Source organism: Myripristis murdjan, chromosome 23 (genome assembly GCF_902150065.1).
Source record: "Myripristis murdjan chromosome 23, fMyrMur1.1, whole genome shotgun sequence".
Lineage (NCBI taxonomy): Eukaryota > Metazoa > Chordata > Actinopteri > Holocentriformes > Holocentridae > Myripristis > Myripristis murdjan.
Window position 1 is genome coordinate 16,458,366 of NC_044002.1, and position 13,890 is coordinate 16,472,255.

General features: G+C 40.9%; 1 protein-coding gene across 1 annotated transcript; it reads left to right on the top strand.

The window, feature by feature from the left end:
- Positions 1–2,537: 2,537 nt before the first annotated feature.
- On the top strand, positions 2,538–12,989 carry LOC115354997 (sodium- and chloride-dependent GABA transporter 2-like). The gene is made up of 15 exons (XM_030045609.1): positions 2,538–2,551; positions 3,564–3,755; positions 5,701–5,835; positions 6,247–6,387; positions 7,050–7,137; positions 7,251–7,383; positions 7,698–7,832; positions 8,995–9,098; positions 9,819–9,943; positions 10,159–10,271; positions 10,673–10,810; positions 11,756–11,858; positions 12,038–12,138; positions 12,363–12,533; positions 12,657–12,989. The coding sequence occupies exons 1-15, from the start codon at positions 2,545–2,547 to the stop codon at positions 12,804–12,806; spliced, it is 1,836 nt and encodes a 611-aa protein (XP_029901469.1). The 5' UTR covers positions 2,538–2,544; the 3' UTR covers positions 12,807–12,989.
- Positions 12,990–13,890: the final 901 nt, after the last annotated feature.

Sequence of the window (13,890 nt, forward strand, 5' to 3'; positions counted from 1 at the left end):
AGATTGTTTTCTTTGACCGGGTTCTGGTTTTATTTCTAAAACGGTGTCACTGTGTAAATTGCCTCTGGTACATCGTCTCTCGAGGGACTTCCTTGGGTCACCCTCAACCCCAAAGTCTGAAGTAGCTATTCCCTGTGTTGTTTTAGGGTGAATGCCAATGTTGTGAATCACTTTGGGTGTTTGAGGAAAAGAAGGGTGGGCGAAAGCAAGTACGTTGGGGGTAAACAAGTCGACGCCTCTCATTCTGACTCATTCTGGATGTCCATCAATCTCAACCCATTGGAAGGAGGTGGGACACAGCTGGTTGGAAATGTCTTGCTCAGAAGATGTAATTAATGAACCAAAATACAGTGTTTATTTTCTAGATTTGTGAACACAGCTGCGTTATTGAGATGTTATAAATACATGTTATAAATTAAGCTTCATATTTGATATTTTCGTTTGGTCATTACATTCATTATGAGAAAGACGTGGCCAGAAATCCCCAACAGCAAACTGGGGATTTCTGGCATATGGGTTCAAACCAGGGCATTAGGCAATGTTTAAAGGCTTAATCGATTAATTAAATTAGTCACGTTAAGTTCTGTTTCTGTGGTTCAGATCCTTGATTTGAGTTTTTAGCACTTTCCAAGCATGCTCTTTGCCCATAAAATAACCTTGTGTAGTTGAAACAGCAGCAAAAAAATTTGAGAGGATTCACAGGCTGACATTTGACACTGAATCAATATGGAAAAGTGATGGCAATAACAGTTGATATCCACCAGGAATCACATGAAATGAAATATCCAAATAGCAGCTGGAAGGTGCTCTTTGGCAATCAGGCTTTTCTATGGCATCGAGGGGAAAAATCCTTTTTTCGTTTAAAGTGATGTCCCTTACTCAGGAGGAGGAGGAGGAGGAGAAGGGTGGGACTAGTCATAGGGGTGGGGGATGTTGTGGTGCTGACAGCTTTAACACAGCTGAGTCGAATCTGGTGCAAACTGACCTCAGCCACTTTGCCCTTCAGCTAGGCCGCTCACCTCTTATCACCACGCTGACTCACTGAGCAAGTCAGAAACTTGCAGTCATGGAGGGGAGGAGGGGTGGGGGGGTTACTTCACTGTTCCCTGCTGTATCATTAACAAAGCTAAGCTGTAATAATACATGACCAATTGCATAATTTCTGCTGTTTTATCATCACTTCACACATGCCATTACATCTTCTCACCTGCTGCTTGTTGTTTCCGCAGTCCTCCTGTTGATCTGAAATGTAGTTTGGTGTCTTAATCATCACAAAAACCACTGCAATCCAGCAAAGAACCTCAGTCAGGTTGATATTAACCTGACTGGCACTCTGTTCCAGGTTGTTGCACCTTTTTAGGGACATGCTTCTTATGTGTAAAGTCAAGGCATTTACAGTAACCCTTTTTCTATTCTCATAACCTTTCCCCCGCTCAACCCTCAGCAAGATACAGGCACTGCTGTGTTTAATCAGCAACAACAATTACACAGCAATTTTCCTTTGTCAGACTTCATTATGTACACAGTTGATGTCTCCACAGGATGGAAGGCTAGTCTGTGTTGGGAACCCCAGCAGTTCACTGTGATATTCCTCACTTTGAGTTCTGTTGCAGGATGGTTTCTGGATCTGCCTTTCATACACCATGTCAACAAAATATTTGCCCCTGCTTTCAACCACAAACTAGCCGCATCAGGTGAAGCCGGGTGAACGCTTTGATCCCGCGTTGATTTCCGCTATGAAGTCGGCTTCAGTCGTGAATCGAGGATGCAGATGAAGGGGAGGAGAGAGATGAAAGGATTTTTAAGCTGTGACACAAATAAGACATAGACCGGGGGGATCAAACTCGGTATTAGAAAGACGCTGCTGATGTGGTGCTATTCATAACAATTATAAAGCAGGAAATATTGACATCAGTGCCTCACAAACAGTTTTGTCCCTTTTTATGTGATTTCTTAGCAGGCTATTGGTAAGCAAGCCAGTAGCTCCGTCCTAACAAGAAATGCTGACATTTACTTGCTTTATAAATTCATTCATACATTCATTAGATGTACAAAATCTTGCTTTAAGTAGTCAAGATAGTTGGGAATAATTTTCTTTCAGAGGCAAGAATGTCCAAGTTCGGTTGGGACACTAAATCCATCATAACGAACGTTATTATAACTTAATAATAACATCATTTCTGAATTTTGATCTGTATATGCTGTGTAGGACAGTATTGCAATGGCATACATCACATTTTATTTTACATTTTCTCTAACAAAGGTGCACATTTTCTTGCTTGCACCACAGCCAAATGAATCCAGAGGACATGCTCGTCCACTGTCATCCCATTGGACTTATTTTAGCCCTAGAGTCGTAGAAGGTACTGTACTTTGCTCAGAAGGGGGCAGATGAAGGGAAAGTGGAGGCTGGCCTAAGTTTAGCATTACAAACTCCCGCCCCTGAATGCAGTCATGTTAAATACCAAAACCTGAGCATTTACCGATAAATCTTCAGCCAGCACTGAGACGAGAGTTGTACCAAGCAAAGAAGCTGACATTGCAATGAATGGTAAGACACAGATGGCACTGTCATTGCTCCATTTGATGTTCTTCAGCAGGACTGTTGTGATTTTATCTTGAATTAAATCTTTTTTTCAGTTCAAATTTAATTGACTAAAGTTCATTGGAAGATTGTATTGCTTGTTTTAGTTTATTTTAAGAAATTGTATTGCACTAGGAAGCAAAAGAGTGCAGTAGTTTTACCCATTTTTAATTAAGATGACAGTAAGTCTAAGTAAGCGTTTTGTCTATATTCAGTTCTTCAGACTTCCAGCTGTGAAAATGTTTTGTCATATATGACTCCAAAGAATAAAACAAAGCAAAAATTTCAGTTTAAATCTTTTTAATTTATTGTGTTTTTTTGGTTTTACGTTTTTGTGTTTGTATCAAAAGTATTTGTAGGACTGAAACATTTTATGCAGGGAGGGTTGACTGAGCACGCACGCTCCTACTTAAAGCCCCTGCTTCAAATTCATCACACTGGTGCATTGATTATAAATTCTTCTGATTCAACAGCATTGATCTGCTAAACGAAATAAATAGCATGAATCACTCTGACAGCTGGCCTGAACTGAAATGCTTTGAATCAATTCACTAATGACTCTCTCTCAAAAAAAGATACACAGAAAAAAATTATAAAATAAAATAGTGATGTGGTGATCTAACACACCACTATAAACTGCAACTTTTTTTTTTTTTTTTAGCAATATAATTTTTATTTACAGGATAAATACTGTTAAAGTAACTATTGGAAAAAGGCTTGTTTGAAAGGAAAGTTCGAAATAAATGGTTGCACTAAGGAAAATAATAAATCGAATTTCCAATGCAGTTGAATTGAAAGATTGACACCTCTAATTTAAATACATCCACAACTTGGAGCTGAAGAACACAACCACAGTCCTCCACTGGAACAGGTGTTGTTTTTCCACTTTGGGATTCAACCCAGCAGCCCACCAGGCCTAATCTGGCTTTTTTACCCTCCAGGCTTCTGAAATATCTCTGTCCGTGTGTCTGTTCTGCAGGAGACGCTGGCAAAGCAGGCCTCTCCAACGGCAGCAGCCGGGCCAAGGAGCTGCTGCCTCCCTCCGAGGAGAAGATGGAGGAGAGGGGCCAGTGGAGCAACAAGGTGGAGTTTATCCTGTCGGTAGCTGGCTCCATCATCGGCCTGGGCAACATGTGGCGCTTCCCTTACCTCTGCTACAAGAACGGAGGAGGTGAGTGGGACACGTGGACGGAAGGACAACCGAATGAATACATGAATGCTCCCCTCCTCCACTATTTCCCAAATGAATAAATGAATATATATACCAGGTTTGTGTCTAAAGATTTAGTCCAGTTTACCTGCTATTCAGTGATTTCTTGGTACTATTTTCCACACAAATGACTGATTCTGTCAGTAAGGGCAAATTATTCTCAAGTAATGCATCACAGCAAATCCAGGCAAAAATGACACGTGGACATGCAGAGTATTTGAGGACTGGTGTTAGAGGCAAAGTTCAACCTTAGCTTTTCACAAATTTCTGAGATTTCCCATGATAAAAAAAAAAAAGCGGAGTGATTCACTTGAGCTTTCTGACATGGCGTTGTGTGAGGCCATGCTTGTGTAGCTGCTAAATCAGATGCCCCCCTCTCTTTGCCTCCGCGGGGTGGCTGGGTCAGGGGTCAGCGGGGTCAGACAGCTGTTGTTGCTCCTTGCTCGCAGGCCTGCAGCAGCTGTCCCTGCAGAGAGGCGGAAATCTGAGCACTGCAAACATCCTCGGCCACCCGAAGGGACATCGGCACAAAAGCTGAAAGAGAGTGCCAGTTTCTCAGGTTAAAATGTGACACATTTAAAAAGATGAAGTATGAAAGAGAAACCATTTTCTGCCATTTTCCTGACCTTGTGGCCTTTTGTTACAGCCACTCCAAGTAAAGGTCACATTTCAACTTTAAACTGAATTCAGTTCATATTCAGGCACATACTCATATCCATGCAGACAGTAGAATGATCCATTCTTGAAATAACCACCTTCATTTTAACATGCATTTTGTCAGATTTTAACATCATCAAAAAGGTTTATTTATGTATTTATTTATTTATTTATTGAGGTTAATCCTATCCAAATTGAAAAGCCCAATTTTAACCCTATAGATGCAGAACATCAAAATGACCCAAACAAATCATTTTGTTACATAATTTTATTAATGAAATACACCATACAAATGCATCATCCACCAATACAATGATCGTATCGTAAAATGCTCAGGAAAGATGTTTGGAACCTGTACTGGAGAAAAATCTGATTTTATGTCCTTACAAATACTTAACATGATGTGTGAAAATGACACACTGGTTTTTGATGAAATGACATGTGCACAGTGTCTTTGCCTGATAATATATAATATATATATATATATATATATTTTAACATGAAGTCCATTGTATGAGCCAAAGCCAACACTTTTGTCATGGCTGTAAAGCAAAAACCTGAAAATCACCTGAAAATGTTAGACTTATTTAACTAATTTCTCTTGTAGTCAATATGAAGCGAAAAGTCTACAGGCTGATGTGGCGCAACAGATTTCCTCAATTCTTGGGTCATATTAGAATTTACAGGATTTTTTCCAGCATTTAAAATGACAGAGGATGAAATTTAGATCACTAAGTCAAATTTCATCATATGCCAATGTATTGTAAGCAGCAGTACTGTAAAGTACAAACTGTCTGTAGGTGGCGCTGTAGGGGCCAGCCATGACTCGAGGTGTGTATACAGTGCAAAGACCTGTTCAGTGCAAAAATACAGGAACAATTCATGATTTTGTTAGTCTCTGCTGTGAAGTATATATGAGAGAGAACAGATAGTATTTGTTAAATAGTATAAAATCACAGTCTTTCCAAAGCAATTAAAGATTTGACCCTGGTTATGTGAAAGAAGGAAGTTGGTATTTTATGCTTTCCAGGGTTAAAACTCACCAAGACTAACTCACTTCCTCACGTTATCAGTCTTGCTGCAGGTTATTTCATACAGAGTAGACAGATCGTGGCTTTTTTGGGGGCATTTCTGAACTTTAATGACCATCAGTTGAAATGACTATGAGGAGAGACGTTCAACCGGCCATTTGACCTCATTTTTCAGTCTTTTGTGCAAACGTCAACTCCTCTGCCCAATCCCACTTCAGGTGCCTTCCTCATCCCCTACCTGATCTTCCTGTTCACCTGTGGCGTTCCCGTCTTCTTCCTGGAGACGGCTCTGGGACAGTACACCAGCCAGGGAGGCATTACCTGCTGGAGGAAAATCAGCCCTTTGTTTGAAGGTATGGAGGATGGCAGTGGAAAAATACTTTCTCCTTGAACAAAATGTCCCCACTGTTTTTTTTTTTTTTTTTTTTTTTTTTTTTTGATTACACTGAATATACAAAATGTTAGGGACATAATCCTAATATTTTGTGCATTCAGTGCATGCTGTCAGAAAAACTTTCCATTTCCAAGCAGCCAGACTCGATCTTGCTTGATTAAATAGACCTTGAGTAACAAAGACAAACCATGCATGAAGTGCAAGATCGATATTATTTATCATTTATAGTATAAAACTTAGAGGTTTTGAGGATATTTGGGTTTTGGAGTCCCCATTTGGTCTTGCAGTTGGCTGCCCTGTTCATCTTGAGCTGAGACACAATGCATGTCACTCCAAGAGCTTTTTCCTAATTTTTTTTAAATTCATGCAGGTCTAGGTTATGGCACCCAGGTGATAGTGATGCTACTGAACTTCTACTACATCATTGTTCTGGCTTGGGGGATTTTCTACCTGTCGTTCTCCTTCTCCTGGGACCTGGCCTGGTCGTCCTGCAACAACACATGGAACACAGGTAGTCAACACACACAACGTGTCCTGGGTCTGATTCCCACTGGGGCTGGGGCCACCCATGCTTAAAATGTATATTCTCCCTATATGACAAGGCATTTCGGACAAAAATGGCCACAAAGGACACATGCTTAAAAAACAACTGGCTGGTTGCCGGGACCTTCTGTGTGCCATTTTCGGAACGAAATCCTTTGTGCTTCCCTTAGAGCTAAGTATTAAGTATATCAGTTGGAACTATGCAAAAAGTAAATAGGCTGTTGAGAAAAACTTTTCAGAAAATTATCCTCTGTTGATTGAGATAAGGAAAAAAAAAGCAAATGGTTACTTTTGCAGTGAGCATTTTGAAACCAAGTCCAGTCTTTGATGTATGCATTTTTAATCGGCTTGAAGTTGATCAAATGCTAAACTCAGGCTCTTTATTCATTATCAAAATATCAACAATCAAAAATCACAGGTTCCTGCTGATGTATTTTTTCTTGTGATATGTAGAAGGCAAGAAAATGAAAGGAAGTAAGATTAACCTGCCACATGCATATGATAATAAGAACAACAATGATGATGATGATGATGATAATAATAATAATAATAATAATAATAATAATAATAATAATAATAATAATAACAATAATGATAATTTCTGTATTCTTTTTTTCTTGTCTCTCTCAGAAAATTGCGTAGAGTTTCAGAGGAGAAACAACTCTGTGAACTACACAGTCAACCTGAATGCAACCTCACCTGTCATCGAGTTCTGGGAGTGAGTTTTCACGCTGTGCAAAACACTCCTAATGCTAAATTACTGCCGAGACTGTGATGATGAAGTTATTATATGTCACTGAATTCCCTGTCCGTGCCTCTGCCGCTGTCCAGGAGAAGAGCGCTGAGGATTTCCCCTGGCTTAGACCACATGGGCTCTCTGAACTGGGACCTGGCCCTGTGTCTGCTCATCGCCTGGGTCATGTGCTACTTCTGCATCTGGAAGGGGGTCAAATCCACAGGAAAGGTGGGTCAGAGTCTGATCCTAATCTGCACATCTGTGGACGTGTAAATGAAAATATACTGCGACTTCCTCCGCGCTTTTCTGCACTCGTTTGTTTTTGCTTTAAACAATCGGACACTGTAGGATGCCCAGAATTGACTAAATTAATAGATGTGAACAGATTATTAGACATAAAACACATTTCCCGCTTGGACAGTCAAACCAAGACACTTCTGGGACACCACTTAATTTCAGAACCTGGTGTTATCATTGTTACTACTATTATTACAGTTATCTTTCCTTTTGCCTATTCATCACGGTTGTGTGTGTCCGTGCAGGTGGTCTACTTCACAGCCACCTTCCCATACCTGATGCTGATTGTGCTGCTGATTAGAGGGCTCACCCTGCCAGGTGCGGGGATAGGCATCCAGTTTTACCTTTACCCCGACCTGGGACGTCTGTCAGACCCACAGGTATACACACACACACACATGCTGTCCTTGGTGTATGTGAACAGTCACACACTCCCTCTGGAAATTACAGCAACCCTACTGACTGATGTCTACCACGTGTATCAAGCATTTTGGTGCGATTTCAGCTATCTTACCATCAGGAAAGTACAGTCTCAAAACACTTAAAAAAAAAAGACGCATCACAACATCACAAATATTATATAATATAGGCCGCATTAGGCGCAGGTATCCCATGGTTCTCTGCTGGGGGGGGCTTGTTTCTGCTGGGTCCATCTGCGCTCCATGAAAGAGGCAGGGACAGCAGGGTTCACACGCAGGGCCAGGACACTGTTGGGACTGAAAACAAAAGCCCTACCAGGACCGAGCGGCAGACGCTCAGCTAACTAGGGAACCTTAACTGGCTCGCCCCGGCTCAGACCAGCCGCAGAGGTCCAATCAGTAGAGCTCGGCCCGAGGGGCGGGCGAGGGCTTTGAGGGGAACTGGGAAGTGGCGGGACCTTGTTTAACTCAAAACATTTCATGCGTCATCCTTGTTTGGTTTTGTTGTCATTTTGCCTCTATTATCCAGTCGAGAGGTGTCCTAGTTTTCTACATTAATATTTGTTCCATTCTTGTTTACTTGGAGGCTTTTTTGCCACCAAACTAAGCTAAAATAAACAATAGCAATTTTCCCTCTCAACAAGCCCAATTAGAATGATCTCTTTTTTTCCTATATGTGGCACCTGATTACTTCTAGCTCTTTATTCCTTCACCTATCTTGTGGTTAATGATTTGTCCCTTTTAAATCCACATATTTTCCAAAATGACCCTCCTGATTCCATCCGTTAGATACTGTGCATTACCAAAACATACAATTTCCTGTGGTGGTGAGGGCTTGGTCTGTTAATTTGTGTCGAGACCACAAGACAAATCACACACTAGTTCAGCAGAGCATTACCACCTTAGTCAATGATTGTGTGAACATAAGAGAAGAATGCAAATACCCGGCATGTGAATTCCTCTGGATTCTCCAGCGCACTCTACAGCACTTTTGTGTGTGTTTTCAGCCACCTGATGTGTGTGTGTGCCATCACCCTGGCTTTTTATGATTCATTATTGAGTGGAGAGCCTCATTCACGGCCTTAACGAGCTCTTCGATGTCTCTCCTGTGTGTGTGTGTCAGGTGTGGATGGATGCCGGCACTCAGATCTTCTTCTCCTACGCCATCTGTTTGGGGTCTCTCACTGCCCTGGGCAGCTATAACAAATACAACAATAACTGCTACAGGTATGCAAGCAGCATTCTGATAACATGCTTACTGACATGAGGCAAAAACTGGAGATAATTTACAATCCACCATATCCATTTTGGAAGAAAAAAACAACATTACTTTAAAGGTGCACTATGCAAAACTTCAGCACATTATTTACCAGTGAGGACGGATGATGAGAACCATGTAAAGCATCAAATTACTGCTTATTCCATATTTTTTTCTGTCTATTGAGTCTACTGATCTCTATAAAATTAATGGCTGAGACTAAATGGTCTTTGCTTCAATTGGCCTGTGGCAGTTTTGCATCATCCACCTTCAAGTCCATCATTCCATCTCCTCAAGATATAGGTGATCCACTATGTCAAAAGCTGATCGCTAAAGGCTGAAGTCATCTCCTATCCTGTAAAAAGTCATCTAGTGTGTTTTAATGTGGTGCAAGCTTTTATTTTGTGTCAATAGGTGTCGCTTTTTTTTTCTTTTGTCAAATGGCAGCTTTGTCCTTTTGAAACAACATTCTTCATTCGGCGTGTGACATTTCAGTTATAGCAATCGTCATCTTCAGGTGTGATTAAGTGTGACTGTGTGAATCATATTAAGGCAGGATGTTGCTGGGAAAAGTGTATGAATACTCCACACACCCCGCCTGCATAAATAAAGGATTAAGAAATGATCAGTTGCCTCTGCTGTGGTTTACATTTGTTTGACTGCTGGGAATCATCTATTATTTATTGCAGAGACTGCCTGTCGCTGTGCTTCCTGAACAGCGGGACCAGTTTTGTTGCGGGCTTTGCCATCTTCTCCATCCTGGGTTTTATGTCCTATGAGCAAAACGTCCCAATTTCAGAGGTAGCAGAATCTGGTGAGTCTCGCAGAACCACAGCAAACCTTGATTATGGACAAGCTGGAATAGAGATATGGTACATCACAAGAACACATCTCCCGAATACCATCCTCTCCTCACGTTTTTGATTCCTTTAAAACGTCCCCTTACCCTCAGCAACATTAATTTGAATTTTGTCCTTGAGCTAATATTCATTCTCACTAATTGAAATGTGCTGCTTCGCCTCGGCACAGGTCCTGGCCTGGCCTTCATAGCCTACCCCCGTGCTGTGAGCATGATGCCCTTCTCCCCTCTGTGGGCGGCCCTCTTTTTCATCATGATCGTTTTCCTGGGGCTGGACAGCCAGGTACAAAGTACTGCTCTACATTAAATTAATGAATGCTGCTTTGGAGGGCTTGTACTGGGCCGTTTTCATAATTAATCTGACTACTGACGTTTTACACTCCTTTCATTATCTCCTTAACTGCTTATTTTTGCTCTCATGCTGTAGTAGTCTTTTTAAGTTGATTATTGGGAGTGCAACATGATTTTTAAATTGAATAAGTCAGTCTATAGGTGTTAATAGAACAGTGCAAGTCAATAATTTATTAAAGCTGATGCTTGATATGCTTATTGCACTTTATTCCACATAAAGAGTGTTACACAAAAATAATATTTACTGCTGTTATTATGGTTAGTTTCAAAGATTTTTTTGTGTTTATCTCTGCGCTCTTGTTTTTCTTCCCTCTCTGCTGTCCTCTCCTTCAGTTTGTGTGTGTAGAGAGCCTGGTGACGGCGATAGTCGACATGTACCCCGCTGTGTTCCGCCGTAAAAACCGCAGGGAGCTCTTCCTGTTAGCTGTGGTCCTCTTGTCCTTCTTTATGGGCCTCATCATGCTGATGGAGGTGGGTGGTGGTGGGGGGGGGATCACACATTGAGGCCACACACATTTACACACACACACACAGTGCTGCAATGCACATAGGCAGACACCTGCAGATTTAAAGCAGGGTTTGACGGAGATGAGTTTTTGATGGCAGATACGACTGTTTTTGCAGTAAAACTGCCACTATCTGGTGGTGAAAGTCGATGTCTTTTAATTTTTTACATTTTCATGCCAAGTTTTCAGGGCTTCCTGCCCAAGTTTTTATTGGTAACAGGGTGGGAAAAGTGTCTGGAACAGCATCTACACAATTATATGACACTAAAATTTCCAGTGAATAATAAAATTTCCAATAATAATAAAATTTGTCTGGGTTATAAGCTCTTTATGGCAGGGTGGCCCACTGCACCTATTCAGTGGCAGGGAAACAGGGATAAATTACTCATTAAATAAATAATTAGACAAAAATTTATAATAAAAAACATTATTATACAATAAAATGAATACTGATAATATGCACAGAAAATCTAATTTCATTGCAGGTTTAACTGGCTCACAACTGGCTGTTATTATAGATTTAATTAAGGGCCAAATTCACCATCCAGTATATCAGTATGAAACTCATATAATCATCCATGCACAGTTACGCCCACTGAACACACAACCACAACAGATACACACAGATGCAGCCACACAGACACTGCAGATGATGTTGGAGGTCACACATGGGTGGCTGCTCATAAATAAACTACATCAGGATTCCTTTTTTTTTTTTTTTTTATTGAAATAAACTCTGGTGCCACCTTTTCACGGCTGCAAACATTAACAAGATCTGCAGACGCTGTCTTGAGCATTAAGGGGGTGATTTCAGTTTAATAACTCTTTATTATTTATCCATCCTGGTACATGTGTGAGTGGGGACAGATTCATTTATAATGTGGATTTTATGCTTTGTGTCTCCCTGTAGGGCGGCATGTATGTCTTCCAGCTCTTTGATTACTACGCTGCCAGTGGCATGTGTCTTTTGTTCATGTCCATCTTTGAGACAGTCTGCATTGCATGGGTCTATGGTAAGCTGGCCTCTCTGCATCTGCATCTTATCAAACCATGTTTTAGGAGTGTGTTCGGGTGATAATGACTCTACTTTTCACATCAAGCACACAGTTTTTGTCTTGGTAGTTGACAGCCATCATTATTCTGCAATTTGTTGACTCAGCATCGGGAGATATGTCTTTATTTGTTTTCCCAGGTGCAGATCGCTTTTATGATAACATTGAGGACATGATTGGCTACCGCCCAGGACCTTACATCAAGTACTGTTGGTTGTTCTTCACCCCAGCCACATGCATCGTGAGTATCAACAAACTAATTAAGTGATATCGCGGCTTTCCAAAAATGACAGAGGCGGACCGAGCAACACAGAGGAAACTCTTCTCTTCTCTTCTCTTCTCTTCTCTTCTCTTCTCTTCTCTTCTCTTCTCTTCTCTTCTCTTCTCTTCTCTTCTCTTCTCTTCTCTCAGTCAATCAGTAGCTTGTAACCTCACCAGTAAGGTAACCTATCTACCTTTCCCCAGGGTACCTTTGCCTTCTCCCTGATCAAGTACACTCCTCTGAAGTATAACAACGAGTATGTGTACCCATGGTGGGGCTACTTCATCGGCTGGCTGCTGGCTCTCTCCTCCATGGTCTGCATCCCCCTCTGGATGATCTACAAGATCAGCACCACACAGGGGACACTCAGAGAGGTGAAACGTTGATTTAATAAAGGACAACACAGAGCACTGGTGCCAAAATCAAATTATTCTGCTTTTGCTGTGGCTGTCAAACCACTTTTTAACTGCCTGTACTTGATTTTAATCTTTCCACAGCGCATCCAGCTGCTGATCAGGCCCTCCGATGACTTACCCAAAACCAAGAGGGAGCAGGAGAGGTTACTGGCCATCTTTGCCCCTGAGGGCGACGCCGCAGTGAATGAGAATGGATACTTTCCTGTCTCAGAGAAGGACTCCAACCTATGAGGCCCCAGAGATGAGGAAACTGACACGAGTTTGGGTTTAGCTCCAAATTAATTGTCAATCGACTGTGACTCGATGCAGCCTTGCCTCCTTCCAGAAAACATCACTGCAGGAAAAGGTCCACCAAACTGTCGAGATCCTCTCCTCAAATGCATTTGTTTTATTGTGGAGGAAACAAGAGACAATACAGTGTGTAGGGTTAGATAGTGCTCAGATACATGCAAAGGGATTACAGCAATCTGATGAAAAGAAAGAAGTAACTTTAATCTGTTGCAATGACTGAAAGAAATCAGTGTTTGCAGATTACAGATACTTTTGAAATGAACAGCATTGGATTCATTGTATTACATAAAAAATTAGAGGAGATAAAAGCTGTTTTTGCAAGGACAAAAGACATTCAGACTATTCAAATTACAGTTCGCAAACTGTTATAAACCTCATTTGTTATGGATTATGTAGAGGAAGAAATCAAATTTTATTTTTGTTTTGAGTAACCCAGTGGATTGTATCACTGGTTACAGTTTTATGAGGTAATTGGTGTTATGCAACAATATGGAGGATTGTGAAATTCATGAATTTCGTGACTCAATCCCATTCTCAAAAATGTCTAAATTTTATTTTAAAAAATCTAAAAAGAACATAGGTTCCACAGTAATTTCATTTTATGATGTCACTTAGAAAAATTTTTTAAAATAGTTTCTCATGAATGGCAGACACTGATTCCAGCTAAAGATTGAACCCAAAATGTTTTAGTTTAGATCGTGAGGAACTGTTTTGTGCAAATGCAACAGTAGAGCAACAAGATGTAAGAGCTGGGCAACATGTTATGCAATGATACCATTTACACATACCTGGGGATACAGTCATATCTCTGTCATCACTGCACAATGGCTATTAAAGCCACTTTTGTATCATATTATTGCAGTGATTGGGTCTGTTTTCCATTTGTATTTACAGGAACTGTGGTGACATGTTACACTGTACAGTGAAGCCATGAATACAAGAGTGTGTTCTTTTATTGCTCGTTAATGAGAATATGTAATGTCACCCGGTGCAAATATAATTTAGAGCTACAACAGGTTTAGGA

Excerpts from the sequence above, each read along its gene's own strand:
- LOC115354997 (XM_030045609.1), top strand. Across the intron at positions 7,384-7,697 it reads GGGTCAAATCCACAGGAAAG|GTGGTCTACTTCACAGCCAC; the intron begins GTGGGTCAGAGT and ends GTGTCCGTGCAG. Across the intron at positions 12,139-12,362 it reads TCACCCCAGCCACATGCATC|GGTACCTTTGCCTTCTCCCT; the intron begins GTGAGTATCAAC and ends ACCTTTCCCCAG.